This window comes from Tenrec ecaudatus, chromosome 18 (assembly GCF_050624435.1).
Source record: "Tenrec ecaudatus isolate mTenEca1 chromosome 18, mTenEca1.hap1, whole genome shotgun sequence".
In the NCBI taxonomy this organism is placed as follows: Eukaryota; Metazoa; Chordata; class Mammalia; order Afrosoricida; family Tenrecidae; genus Tenrec; species Tenrec ecaudatus.
Window position 1 is genome coordinate 6,687,574 of NC_134547.1, and position 13,667 is coordinate 6,701,240.

General features: G+C 51.6%; 1 protein-coding gene across 1 annotated transcript; it reads left to right on the plus strand.

Annotated features, from left to right (window-relative positions):
- The first annotated feature begins 7,706 nt into the window (after positions 1–7,706).
- CTU1 (cytosolic thiouridylase subunit 1) lies at positions 7,707–13,373 on the plus strand. Its single transcript, XM_075536331.1, has 3 exons — positions 7,707–7,765; positions 10,512–11,105; positions 12,804–13,373. Exons 2-3 carry the CDS (start codon positions 10,598–10,600, stop codon positions 13,325–13,327), a joined length of 1,032 nt encoding a protein of 343 aa, XP_075392446.1. The 5' UTR covers positions 7,707–7,765; positions 10,512–10,597; the 3' UTR covers positions 13,328–13,373.
- The last annotated feature ends 294 nt before the right edge of the window (positions 13,374–13,667 follow it).

The following is a 13,667-nucleotide window of genomic DNA, read 5'->3' on the forward strand; positions in this document are numbered from 1 at the left end:
GCCCAATTGCTACAGCCACCGGCTTAATCCATTGCCAGGAGGCTTTGCCCTCTGTTTTACCAAGCATGAGTCCTTCTCCAGGGGCTGGCCCCTCTGATAACATCTTCAACATCATTGCTTCTAAGGAGCGTTCTGGCTGTACTTCTTCCAAGGTTGACTTGATTGTTCTTCTGGCAGTCCGTGGTTGTGTTAGTCCGGGTCAACTAGAGAAACAAACCCATAGACACTCATAGGTGTGTAAGAGAGAGCTTTATATCAATGAGTAATTCTATATGAAGAAAACATCCCAGCCAGTCCAGATCAAATCCATCAGTCTGATATTAGGTCCTAGGTTCGATACCAGTCTATAATGTCCTCTTCAGACTCATTCAACACATGCGATGATGCCGAATGCAGGAAGATCACAGGCCAATGAGTGGAAAGTCTTGTGGATCCAGTGGCAGTGGAAGCATCTCAGCACTAGTGTGGGTCTCCACGTGGCTCCTCCAGTTCCAGGGCTCTGGCTCCATCAGTATAGCTCCATGTGACTTGTCAGCAGGAATGTCTCTCAGGGAGAGTTCTGTTTCTGGCCTCCAGTCAACTATTTATTTCCATAGCACCACCAAATGAGATCATCAAACTGCGACCCAAATGGCAGGCTAACCTCCACCCCTTCACTCTTAAAAGTCTCAAATAGACACCAGATTATGTCACTGCCACAGTGGTATACTAAATATGCGTCACCAACCCCGTAATTCAAAAACATGTATTCTTCTTCACTCTTCCTTTCCGTCATCCACCAGTCATTTGCATATGGACCCAAAACCAAACCAAACTCACTGCCATCACATTGATGCCTACTCATAGTGAGCCTCTAGGACAGGCTAAAACTGCACCATGGAGTTTCTGAGACTGCAACACTTTACGGGAGTAGAAAGCCCTGTCTTCTCCCATATGCATAGGAGGTGATTGAAAATAAATGGGGTGCAACAAATGACAGCTTTGTCCATATGGTTGAGAATGAGGGGGATCGGAGCAGAGACCCAAAGCCCAGCCATAGACAATGGGGCATCCTCCCACAGAGGGGTCACCGGGAAGGGATGAGTTATCACCCCCACTATCATGACCCCAGTCCTGCCTCTCACTTCAGACTAGACTGGGACATGTGCACAGGTAGAGATAAGAAATGAGAGTACACGACACACTGAATCCAGGAACAGGAGTGGGAGTAGCGATGCCAGGAGGGTAGGGGGAAGGCGGGGAGAGGAGGGGAGGACAGAGGAACTGATTGCCATGAGCGACACATAACCACACACACACACACACACACACACACACACACACACACACACACACCCCTCCAGGTTAATGAACAACAGAAACTATGTGGTAAGGAAGACCGCGGTCGATATAAGATATGAAAAATAATAATTTATCAGAGCGTCACAAGGGTGAGAGGGTGGGAGGGTGGGGGAAAAAAGAGCTGATCCCAAGGGCTCAATAGAAAGTAAATGTCTAGAAAAGAATAATGTCCCCCCCACACACCTTGAATTTCCCTTAACCTTGCAAATTGCTGCTTTCATTTACATCCTATATCAACATTTAAATTTTTTTTAATAAATCATTTTATTGGGGGCTCTCATGGCTCTTATCACACACACACACACACACACACACACAAAATAAGGGTGTCGACATATGTGTAAATGCGCTTGAGACAATGAGTGTATGGGTCACTGTAAGAGTTGCAAGAGTCCCCAATAACACGATCCTTTGATTAAAAAAAATAAAATTAACTAGATCTCTGCCATCCACCTAAAAGAAAAAAAACAAGACAGCTTCGTTTTTTAATAGTCTTTTTTTTTTCCTAGAAAATTTTGCCCAGCTGATTTTCCTTCTTTCTTTCTTTTTTTTTTAAATCGGGGAGAAGAGGTGGTGGCATGTTCGGAGATTTTAATTTTGGCTTCCATTTAAAATAGGCAGCAAATTAAATGCAAACAAGGCAAAGTGTGGTCACAGATACCCCACCACCCACCCCAAATTGGTGTCAATAAAGACTACCTAGAAAGGAAAAAAGAAAGGTCTTATTTATTTTTAAATCATTGTATTGGGGGCTCATACAACTCTTATCACAATCCATGCATCAACGGAATCAGGCATGTTTGTACATATGTTGCCATCATTCTTTTCTAGACATTTACTTTCTATTGAGCTCTTGGTATCAGCTCTTTTTTCTCCCCCACCTCCCCACCCTCATAACCCCGTGATAAATAGTACATTGTTATTTTTTCATCTCTCACACCGACCACTGTCTCCCTTCCCCCATATTTTCTGTTGTTCTTCCCCCTGCAGAGGGGTGTATGGTTATGCATCAGTCATTGTGACTGGTTCCCCCTTTCTCGCTTCCTCTCCCCCTCTTCCCCGTACCCTTCTGGTATCACCAGTCCCACTCCTGTTCCTGGATTCTGTGTGTTGTGAACTCACATCCCTTTCTGTTCCTGTGCACATGCTCTGGTCCAGTATGAATGGAGAAGCAGCACTGGGGTCATGGTAGTGGGGGGTGAGGAAGCCTCAAGGAACCAGAGGAATATAGTGAGTTTCATTGATGCTATACTGCACCCTGGTGACTCATCCTTTCCCCGTGACCCCTCAATAGGGAGATTGTTTCACTATCTACAGATGGGCTTTGGATCTCTGCTCCAGCCCCCCTCCTTCTCAACAACATATTTTTGTTTGTTATGTGTCTGCTGATGCCTTTTACCCAGTCCCTATGACTCCTCATGATCGCACTGGCGGTGTGCTTCTTCCACGTGGACTTGTTGCTTCACTGCTGAATGGCGGCTTGTGTAACTTCAAGCCTTTAAGACCCAGGACACTATATCTTCTAATAGCCGGGCATCGTCCGCCTTCTTCACCACATTTGCTTATGCACCCATTTTATCTTCAGCAATTGTGTTGGGAGGGTGTGAGCAGAGGCCCAAAGTCCATCCCCCACCTCAATGTACTGCTGAATAAATATAAGTACATGGGCCAATACCTCTATTTTTGTGGATTAATGTATTTACATATGTACACCAAAATGTTTATACCTCTATCCATTGCTTTGTTTCCTTGGTCCTTCCTCTGTTTCCTTTTACCTTCCTCCTGCCCCACTGTCACTTTCCCCTTATTTCTGCCTCTTGGTACCTCCTCTTAGCTAGTTTTCTGTTTCTCCGACATCCCTCCCCACACCCTTCCTCGAGGATGCCCATCTCTTCCTTGTTATTGACTCCAACACCCCAGTTGTCCCCTGTCCCTGGCACAGCCTGCTCTCTGCCCCCTCCCCTCACTGCCCTCACCTCTCAGGTCTCTTGACACCGAGTTAGATTCATTCTGTACTGGTCCGTAGTCTTGCTCTTATAGAAGTGCTTCAAGTCTTCTTTGCTTTCAGCAAGCAAGGTTGCCCCAACTATCTGACTATCTTTCTGTCTTTCTGGGTGTGTTTGTGTTTAACATCATCTGGTGTCAGTTTGAGAATTCAGAGTGAAGGGGTGGAGTCTAGTCTGTCACTCAAGTAGTAGCTTGATGACCTTATTTGGAGGAGCTAAGGAGATAAATAGCTCACTGGAGGTGGGACATATGCTCACTCCCTGGGAGATATTGCAGCTGACAAGACAAATGGAGCTACTTAGTGCCCTGAGCTGGAGGAGCCACACAGAGACCCACGCCAGCACTGAGATGCTTCCACTGCCACTGGATCCACAAGATTTTCACCCGCTGGCCTGTGATCTTCCTGAATTTGGCATCATTGCATGTGTTGTGTGAGTCTGAAGAGGAATTTATAGATTGGTATCGGACACAGGGGCTACTTTCAGACTTGTGGACTTGATCTGGACTGGGCTGGGATGTGTTCAAGATTCAACTGCTCTTTTATAAAAAGCTCTTTCTTTTACACATATGAGCGTCTATGGATTTGTTTCTCTAGTCCACCCGGACTAACACGCATCTACACAGAAAAGCTTTATATCAAACAGTAACTGCATATCAAGAAAGCATCCCAGCCCAGTCCAGATCAAGTCTAAATGCCCAACATTAAGCCCTATGTCTGCTACTAATCTATACGTCCCTCTTCAGACTCATGCAGCTCATGCCAAGTGTGGGAAGATCACAGGCCGGTGGGTGAGAAGTCTTGTGGATCCAGTGTCAGTGGAAGCTTCTCAGGGATCTGGCTGCCATCAGCACAGCTCAAAGTACCTTGTCAACAGGAAGGTGTAACTGGGAGAGAGTGTGTAGTCTGTAGTCCCAGGAGAAAAGGGAGAGGAAGTTCCCAGAATTCTCATGATCAGGCTGTGACCTGATTGACGGCTAGAATCCACCCTGTCACTCTTAATATCCTCAAGTTGACATGAGATTGTGTAACGGCCACACACACCGTTTATGATTTTAAGCCATTCGGCATCCCCGTGTATTATGTAAATGACTGATTTATGTACGGGCTCCATCTGAACACACGAAGTGTTCGGAGATTCCCATGGTTTGCAATGTTATCCGTGGTTTGCTATAGCCCTGGCATAGTCAATAAGATACAAGCAAACATCTTTTTAGTTGTCTCCAATTTCAGCCAAGAGTCCATCTCAAGCTCACTGCCTAGGGACTGTCACTTGAAACAAGCTGTCAGAAAGCACGGTCCAGGGTCCCAGCGCTGGACACAGGCAGATAAATGTGGGAGGACATGGCTGAGAGGCCTATCTCGCTCATCTCCAGAACCAGGCTACCATGTAATGAGTATTCAGACATGGGTAGTGGACAAAGACAGTTAGCTGAATGGCCCCAGAGATATCCAAGCGTGATGACATCGGAGGAATGAATGAGATTCTGATCTTGCAGCGGTCAACTGTCCAATGTGTAGAAGAGGGTTTTTTATTTTGTTTTGTTTCTTGAAGGTCTTGAGGAGCCACGGAAGGACTTTGGGCAGGGGAAGGACGGGGTCTGTTCTGGTGATGAAATATCTCTCTAAGCTGATGTGAAGAAGACTGTAGGGAGTGGGGAAGAACTTGGGTGAAGACAATAGGCAGGAGGCTGAGCTGACACTCTGTGGAGCAAAGGAGGATATAATCTGATCTGGAAAACATATTGTGAGACTATTCGAAGAGGAAGTGAATTGAGACATCTTGAAGGGAAAATGTCAAGACTCATTGAATTAGCATCTAAATGACCCCTAGGACCCTTCTTTTAAGAATATAGTGTGGTAGGTACATCATCTGTTGTCAATTTGAGACTTAAGAGTGCAGGAGTGGAGTCGTCTGTCAATCAGGTCGTAGCTTAATGACCTCCATTTGGAGGTGCTAAGGAGACACATAGCTCACTGCAGGCAGGACACATGCTCACTCCCTGGGAGACATTGCAACTGACAAGACACATGGAGCTACGCTAGTGCCCTGAGCTGGAGGAGCCACATGGAGACTCACGCCAGCACTGAGATACTTCCACTACCACTGGATCCAAGACTTTCCATCCACTGGACTGTGATCTTCCTGCATTTGGCATCATTGTATGAGTTGCATGAGTCTGAAGATGACTTTATAGATTGGTATTGGATATATGGGCTACTATTTGACTTATGGATTTGATCTGGACTGGGCTGGGATGTTTTCTCAATATTCAATTGCTCTTGTATATAAACTTCTTTCTTACACACATATGAGCGTCTATGGATTTGTTTCTCTAGTCAACCCAGACTAACACACGTAGGATGAAGATTCCATCACCAAGAGCTCTATATCTCAGTTGCACTTCTAAGTGAGGTCATCAGCTGTGACCTGATTGACAGGTTAGACTCCACCCCCTACACTTTTATATATCATCTGTAAACTACCACAGTCCTGCTTTTTAAAACGGACTTTCCTGGCCTAGGATTCCCAGGTTCCTAGATCTCCAATATTTTAATCTTTGGACTCCTCTATCCCAGGTGTCTAAGTCTCTGAAAGCCTCCAAGGCTCTCAGTCTTGGATGAGTGAGAATCTCCCATCCCCTGTCTGTTGAGGGGTGTGTAGGGCCCGGTTCTCTTGGTCTCCGAGCCTGTGAGCTCCAGAGGAGGAGTAGAAGAGAGGTCTGAATAGAAGAGATTAGTCTGAGACGAATGCTTCTCTTTGACATTTCCCCCGGAGCCCATCTGGGTCTCCAGACACCTGGATCCCTGGAAATATGGGGCCCCCATCATCTTGGTCTTTGGACTCCTGAGACTCAGGGGGGGTCTGAGCTTTTGAATCCCTGAGTCTCTGAAACAGAAATCTCTCTGGTGTCCTGGTCCTGTCAAGACCTCTGTCAAGACCTACCATCCAACCTGGGGTTCCACCTTTAGCTCCATCTGAGTTTAACTGGTTCGCTGTCTGACATCCACACCGTGAACACATGCACGAGCCACAGGCAGGTACACTGAGAGTCCTCCAAGCCTTCACATGTGCTTTTTCTACCCCCATCCCCGTAATGCTGGATGCACGTCACCCCTCTGGAATCCCCGCTTCTGGAAACTTTGGTTAAAGGAGGCCTGGTGTCATCGTGGGCTACTAACTGCAAAGTCAGCAATCAGAAACTACCAGGTGCTCCGAGGTCGGGGTGGGGTGGGGCAGAATGAGGTTTTCTAGATTCGTAAAGATTGACAGTCTGGGTTACCCATGGGTTTCCGAGAGTGTAACTCTTTAGGGGAGTAGAAAGCCTCATCTTTCTTCCCGCAGTGACTGCTGGTTTCAAACTGCTCTCCTTGCACTTAGCAGCCTAACAAGTAACCACTATGCCACCGGGCTCCTATAGTGAGCAGCTCTATGTCCATGGACTCTATGGCACGGGCTTGGTTTAGGTTCCAACAGACCTGACGGAACATCAGGAGCCCTGAAGGTGCGTTGGTTCAGTGCTCGGTGCTAATGACACTGTCCGTGGGTCTAATCCACCAGCTACTTGGGGGGACGAAAGACGAGGCAATCTGCTCCTGTACACATTACAACGCTAAACACTCTATGGTGTAGTTCTACTGTGTCCTGTTACATCGCTAAGAGTCCGACTGATCACTCCAAGACGTGGGATTTGCTTTTTTTGGTGTGTGTTTGTGTGTGTGTGTTCAATGCTGTATTGCTTTGTGTTTTTTGTCTCATTTTTACAGACTATTAGAGATAAATTTAATGTACAACCACAGCAAATATAAATTGCTTTTGTTATTGATATATTATTTTCTTATTTTACATATGCTTTAAGTTTTTTCTTCTTTTTGTTAATACTTTAAAAAATCATTTTATTGGGGCTCGTACAATTCTTATCACAATCCATACATACATCCATTGTGTCAGGCACCTTCGTACATTTGTTGCCATCATCATTCTCAAAACATTTGCCTTCTCCTTGAGCCCTTAATATCAGCTCCTCATTTTTCCTCCTCCCTCTCCACTCCTCCTCCCTCATGAACCCTTCATAATTTATAAGTCGGATTTGCTTTTGTCCCTTTGTTGTTAGTTAGGTGCCTTTTGAGATGAGTCCAACACAGAGCGACGCTACGAAGTCAACACCAGCGGGTCCTGCGCCGTCCTCCCAATTGTTCTGACCCATGAACCTGCTGTAGCTCGGTATGGTGGGACCGCAAGGGTTGCTGGGAGTTGTAGTCCAAACGCCCAAGGAACCACAAGGCGCTTGCGTACACGTGGCTGCACGGGCTTCCGAGAGCCCGCGCCGGTAGTCCCGTGGCCTGCTGGGAGTTGTAGTCTCCGGTGCCACCTCCGGGTTGGGCTTCCGCGTGCGAGGCGGAATCCAGAGGCACCAGGTTAGTACGTTCTCCTTTCACGGGCCCGCTGGTGGGCTCCGGTGCTTTGTTACAGGGTCATGTTCGGGTTGAGGGGTCTTCTGGGGTGCCACGCCTTTCTATGACCCTCCATGTCTGTGTCTCGGCGACTTTGGGGACGTTGTTGCTGTGCTGTATGGTCAGCCTCCTCCTCCGGGCCCAGTTATATCATCTTACTGTCCTCAATCCAGCCTTGTTAACCCCCTGGCGGCCCTACGTCTGTTCTAGACTGTTGCCCCCGTTCAGAGAGGTCACTTGCAGCTGTCTCCCGACAAGGCTGCGCTGCCTTCTGGGCGCAGTTAGGTTTCCCTTATCCTTCAGCTAGCTAGCTACTGAGCTCCGAATGCATGCCACTGCTTGCAGGGAGACACCGTTCTGAACGGGCCAGAGGCAGGGGCAGCCATGGTCGGGGTTGGGTTGGAGGCCTACTCCGTTTGGGGAGTCCACCCAGAGCCCCTAACCCAGACGGGGGTGGAGCCGTGGAGGTGGGGTGTGTGTGTGTGTGTGTGTATTCTTCCAGGAGAAGGTGCCCAACTCCACAGCTGACACGTCCAAATGGGATAGTGATTTCGCCCCCCTCAAAGCTGCTGTCCTCCCTAAGCCACCTTGTCATTCTCCAAGGGGTTCAACTAAGGGGCCCAAGGACAGGCTGACCCAAGTTTTGAAGAGACCACAGAACCTTGTGAGGTTGGAGGGTGGGAGATTCTGATACCAGAGCAGGGTTGAGCTCAATCCCTGGGGTCCACCCAGCCAAATGGAATGCAACTCTCATTGGCCACCTTGGCCCCGTAGTGTAGGCTACCTCTGTGCCCATATGGAAGAGGTGGTGATTCTGCCTCTTGTTGTTGTTGTTAGATACCATTGAGTTGGTTCCAACTCCATCACAACCCTATGGACAACCGAACCCAACACCACTGAGCCCCACCCCATCCTCACCATTGTTGTTTGAGCCCATTGTTGCAGCCACTGTGTCCATCCATCTTGCCGAGGACCTTCCTCTTTGTCACTCTTCTACCTGACTAAGCATTGAGGTCCTGTCAGAGGAAGCCAGCCTCCAGCAACCGAAGGGCCAGTCGGCGCAAATGTACGGCGATGATATTTCAAGATGATAGTAAAGTCATGATGGATAGGAAAGACAGGAGAGAGAATGCAATAAAGGAGTCAGACACATTGTATGGTAGCATGCTCATCTCAGCTCCTCTGGATGGTCCACATGGAACAGGGAGGAGAAAGAGCCCCTTTACTATCTTGGGACATTTATATCGCCTTAAGACATTCCTATTCAGTGGTTACCATGCATCACAAGGCAGGTGGTAGCTACAGTAAGGTCCCTGAGCTCATAGGTGAGCAATACCTACACTGGGGGAAGGTGAGGGGGTGTGGATGACACGGCAGGAAGCGAGAAAGGGATGTCTGCTTCTATAGGGAGATATAATCAACCATGTGCTCTTTAAGGCAGTAGAGCTGTTAAGAAATCTGTGGGAATGATGTTTAAAGCAGGATAATGTGCCTGTACTTTACCTCTAACTTACCAAAGTGGAGGCTTTCCTACCGTGGAATACTAGCTTTCCAGATTCCCTCTGTTATAAATTAGGGAATAGAGTCTTGCTCATATTTCCCTCAGTGTCAATTTCCCACAGTGTCCTTCTCTAGGGACTGGTCTCTCCTGACAACATGTCTAAAGTATATGAAAAGTCTTGCCATCCTCACTTCTTCTAAGGAGCATTCTGGCTGTACTTCTCCCGAGTTAGAGTTGTTTCTGCTATGGACAGTCCGTGGGACTCCCAGTGTCTGCTGCCAGCACCATTGTGCAGATGCATTGACTCTTCCTCAGTCTTCCTGAGTCAGTGTCCGGTTTTCCACGTGCCTTTTGGAGATGGTGCCACAGTCCAAAGTGAGATACACAGGATTGGTCTTTCGATGTTCACGTCCACGTCCTTACACGCTCCCTGAACCGTCCTGGAGGGCCCGGGCACCCCACACCACTGCTCAGGGATGTTCAAGTAGTGGCCTTCAGGAAGTTGTGGAACTTGCACGGCATATCCCTCCCAGTCCTCTGTTGCCGTTACGTGCTGTGGAGTTGGTCCCTTCTTCGCAGGGACCGAAGAAGAACAGAAAACAGAGCAATCAAACACTGCGTGGTCCTGCACCAGCCTCACAATTATCATTAGGTTTTAGCCCGAGGTTGCTGTGTTTAAGGGGGCCTGGTGGTAGAGTGGTTACATATTGGGCCACCAACCATAAAGTCAGCAGTTCAAAACCCCCAGCTACTCCCTGGGAAGAAGATGAGGCTTTCTACCCCTGTAACTCAAAAACCCACGGGGGTGGGTTTACCTTGAGCTGTGGGGTCGCTATGAGTCGGAACCGCGGATGACAATGAGTCTGTTTTCTTAGTTTTGGGTTGTAGCCATTAATGTCAAGTCATCTCATTAAGAATCTCTCTCGTTTTCGCCGAGCCTCTATGTTGCCAAGAATGATGTCCCTCTCCAGGGCCTGGTCCCTCCTGATCATATATGTTGGTAGTCTTGCCATGCTCTCTTCCCCTTGACAGAGTAGAGTGTGGGGCCAACCAAATTCTGTTGGTCGTCCTCTTTTCCCTCCCCTATAACCGACTCCCTAAGCCCCTTATCTCCATGGCGCCTGCAGGGTGCAATCCCAAAAGCTTCGCTGTGGGCAGTGGTCGCAGTAAACTACAACACACATGATGTTCTTGCTTCTTCCACACCAGGGACACTATCCAGAGATCACAAACTCACAGTCCGGACCCCACGTGCACCTTGCCTCTCCGCCTCGCCCAGGAGCAGCCGCCTTGCGATGCCAGCCCCACCCTGCGCCTCCTGCCAGGCGGCGCGTGCCGCCCTCCGCCGCCCGCGGTCCGGACAAGCGCTGTGCGGAGCCTGCTTCTGCGCCGCCTTCGAGGCTGAGGTGCTGCACACGGTGCTGGCCGGCCACCTGCTGCCTCCCGGGGCCGTGGTGGCCGTGGGCGCCTCGGGCGGCAAGGACTCCACGGTGCTGGCGCACGTGCTGCGGGAGCTGGCGCCGCGCCTGGGCATCTCGCTGCACCTGGTGGCCGTGGACGAGGGCATCGGGGGCTACCGGGACGCGGCGCTGGCAGCCGTGCGGCGTCAGGCGGCGCGCTGGGACCTCCCGCTCCAGGTGGTGGCCTACGCGGACCTCTTCGGGGGCTGGACGATGGACGCCGTGGCCCGCAGCACGGCCGGCGCCGGCCGCAGCCGCTCCTGCTGCACCTTCTGCGGGGTGCTGCGTCGCCGGGCGCTGGAGGAAGGCGCACGTCTGGTGGGGGCCACGCACGTCGTGACAGGTGAGCGCACGCGGGAGCTGGAGGGGCGTGGCCGGAGGGAGTGGGACGCATGCGCAGGCCAGAGGATGACTGTCACGTGCTCGAGGCTTCCTGGAAAGTCGCTGAGCGCATGTCCAGAAAGTGGTCAAGGGAAGCCTGGGCAGGTCCTTGGGGGAGGAGTCACCGAGGAGGGGCTGATCACATGCCCCAGTTTGAAGCTAGTGGTCTGCGAGGGCTGAGGACCGGGCGGCAGGACGTGCACCGGGTCTTCATCGTTGTCTGGACCAGTGGAGAGGGCGGGCTTAGTCTCTAGAGCAGTGGTTCTCAACCTTCCGCGCACTATGACCCTTTAATACAGCTCTTATTTTCGTTGCTACTTCATCACTGTCATTTTGCTACTGTGATGAATCGGGCCACCCACCCCTGTGAAAAGGTCATTTGATCCTCCCCCAAGGGAGTCACGACCCACAGGTTGAGAACCGCTGCCCTAGCTCTTTATTCTTTACTTATTCCTAATTGCTATTTTGGGTCAGAATCAGCTCAGCGGCAGTGAGTTTGGTTGTTACAGTTAAGGGCCGTGGGTGGTGCGAGTTGCCTCCCACGACTTACCTGTGGCGCTGTGGAAGAAAGGGGTGGCGGTCTGCTTCCCCAAAGATATAGCCCAAAAACCGTGGGCGCAGTTCTACTCTGTAGCGCAAGGGGTCGCCATGAGCTGGAGTCGACTCGGTGGCTTTGGGTTTGGGTTTTGTGAGAAACCAGGCCAAACACCACTTTCCAGTCAGTTGATGGGACATCTTTAATTCTCTTTTGTTCTTCCACCTAACAGATTCATAGGTTTTGGGGCTTAGGTGTAGACATGGATTTGTTTTGTGCCTTGGGATGGGGTGGGGGCACCATTCTGCCTCTCATCAAACGCCCCCGCCGCCCCCACCCCAAAAAAAGTGAAAAAATTCACTGCCTTCCAGAGGATTTCAACTCATGTCATCTACTGTCTAGACTAGGGTAGAACTTCCCCTGGGGGATTCCGAGGCTGTAACTGGTGACCTGAGTAGAAAGCCTCATCTTTCTCCCAAGAAGCACCTGGTAGATTCCCACAGCTGACCTTGTGGTTCACTGCCCAGCATGTAATCCATGCATCCCCAGGGCACCCTACAACCTCCACTAACAACTTTTCCTGTACACCTTGACCTGAGGGGAAGTCGGTATTTGCAGCACAAAGCCCTCCTGTCCCCCAGGTGAAGGATGCAGGAACACACAACTTGGTCCCCTGTAGCCTGTGTCTGTGCTCAACTCCCCTCCAGCCCCCACCCCACAGTCCCAGGGGCGCCCACACATTGATCCCCACGCCCACCTGTCCCCCTTCCCCTCCCTCTCTGTGTCCTGGGTGACCTGCGGTGCCCGGAGTTTCTGTGCCCATCCCACCCCCTTCCTTGTGGATCCACCTCACCAGCTCCTAGGACCCAGGTGCTTCACCACTACCTGCTCCCCATTCCCCTCTTTGTGCCGGGGTGGGGGGGTCTCCGAGACTCGCGTCCATCATCCAACCTGTTCCTCACCTGTGTCCCGGTCGCCCAAGGTGGGAAGGCGGGTGGGTGTGATAGGAGGGGGCCTCCGATCCATACCCCATCCCCACCTGCTACCCATCTTGGTGTGCCTGCCCTGGTCCCCTACCAGGCAGAGGTCTCTGGGCCACCTCCCACACCCTCTCTCTCTCTCCAGGCCACAATGCCGACGACATGGCCGAGACGGTGCTCATGAACTTCCTGCGGGGTGACACGGGACGGCTGGCCCGCGGCGGGGGCCTGGGCTCTCCGGGCGAGGGGGGCTCGCTGCCCCGCTGCCGCCCGCTGCAGCTGGCCTCTCAGAAGGAGGTGGTTCTGTACGCGCACTTCCGCCGCCTGGACTACTTCTCGGAGGAGTGCGTGTACGCACCGGAGGCCTTCCGCGCTCACGCCCGCGACCTGCTCAAGCGCCTGGAGGCGGCGCGGCCCTCGGTGGTGCTGGACCTGGTGCACTCGGCCGAGCGCCTGGCGCTGGCCCCGGCCGCGCAGCCCGCCCCGCCGGGCGCCTGCACCCGCTGCGGGGCACTGGCCAGCCGCGCGCTCTGCCAGGCCTGCGCGCTGCTGGACGGGCTGGACCGTGGTCGGCCGCGCCTGGCCATCGGCAAGGGCCGCCGGGGGCTGGACGAGGACGCACGGGCCAGTGCCCAGTCCCCGCGCGCCGCCGCCCTTCCCTCCTTCTAGTGGAGCTCGGACCTGCCTCAGCACTGCAATAAAGAGAATTTCCTGTATACGGCTTCGGTGCCCATGGGGGGTGGAGAGCCAGGGTCCCAGGCATCTGAGTCTGGCTTGGACTCCTGGGTCTGAGGGAGGAGCTTGGGATCTGGACTCCTGAATCGGAGGAAGGGAGGAGGGAAGAGCTAGGGGCTTGCACCCTTGGGTCAGGGAGTAGGGGGCTGGGGACATGGGCCCTTGGGTCAGAGAGGAAGGGGGTGGGGGCTTCAACTAGATCTGACGGGGGAGGAGGAGGCTGGGGGCCTGAACTCCTGGATCAGAGAGAGGAGGGGGCTGGGGGTCTAGACTG

What these genes read in the sequence shown, in the direction of transcription:
- CTU1 (XM_075536331.1), top strand. Translation starts at nt 10,598, where the DNA reads ATGCCAGCCCCACCCTGCGCCTCCTGCCAGGCGGCGCGTGCCGCCCTC. An exon ending in GGCCACGCACGTCGTGACAG is followed by an intron (nt 11,106 to 12,803) that starts GTGAGCGCACGC and finishes CTCTCTCTCCAG; the next exon opens with GCCACAATGCCGACGACATG.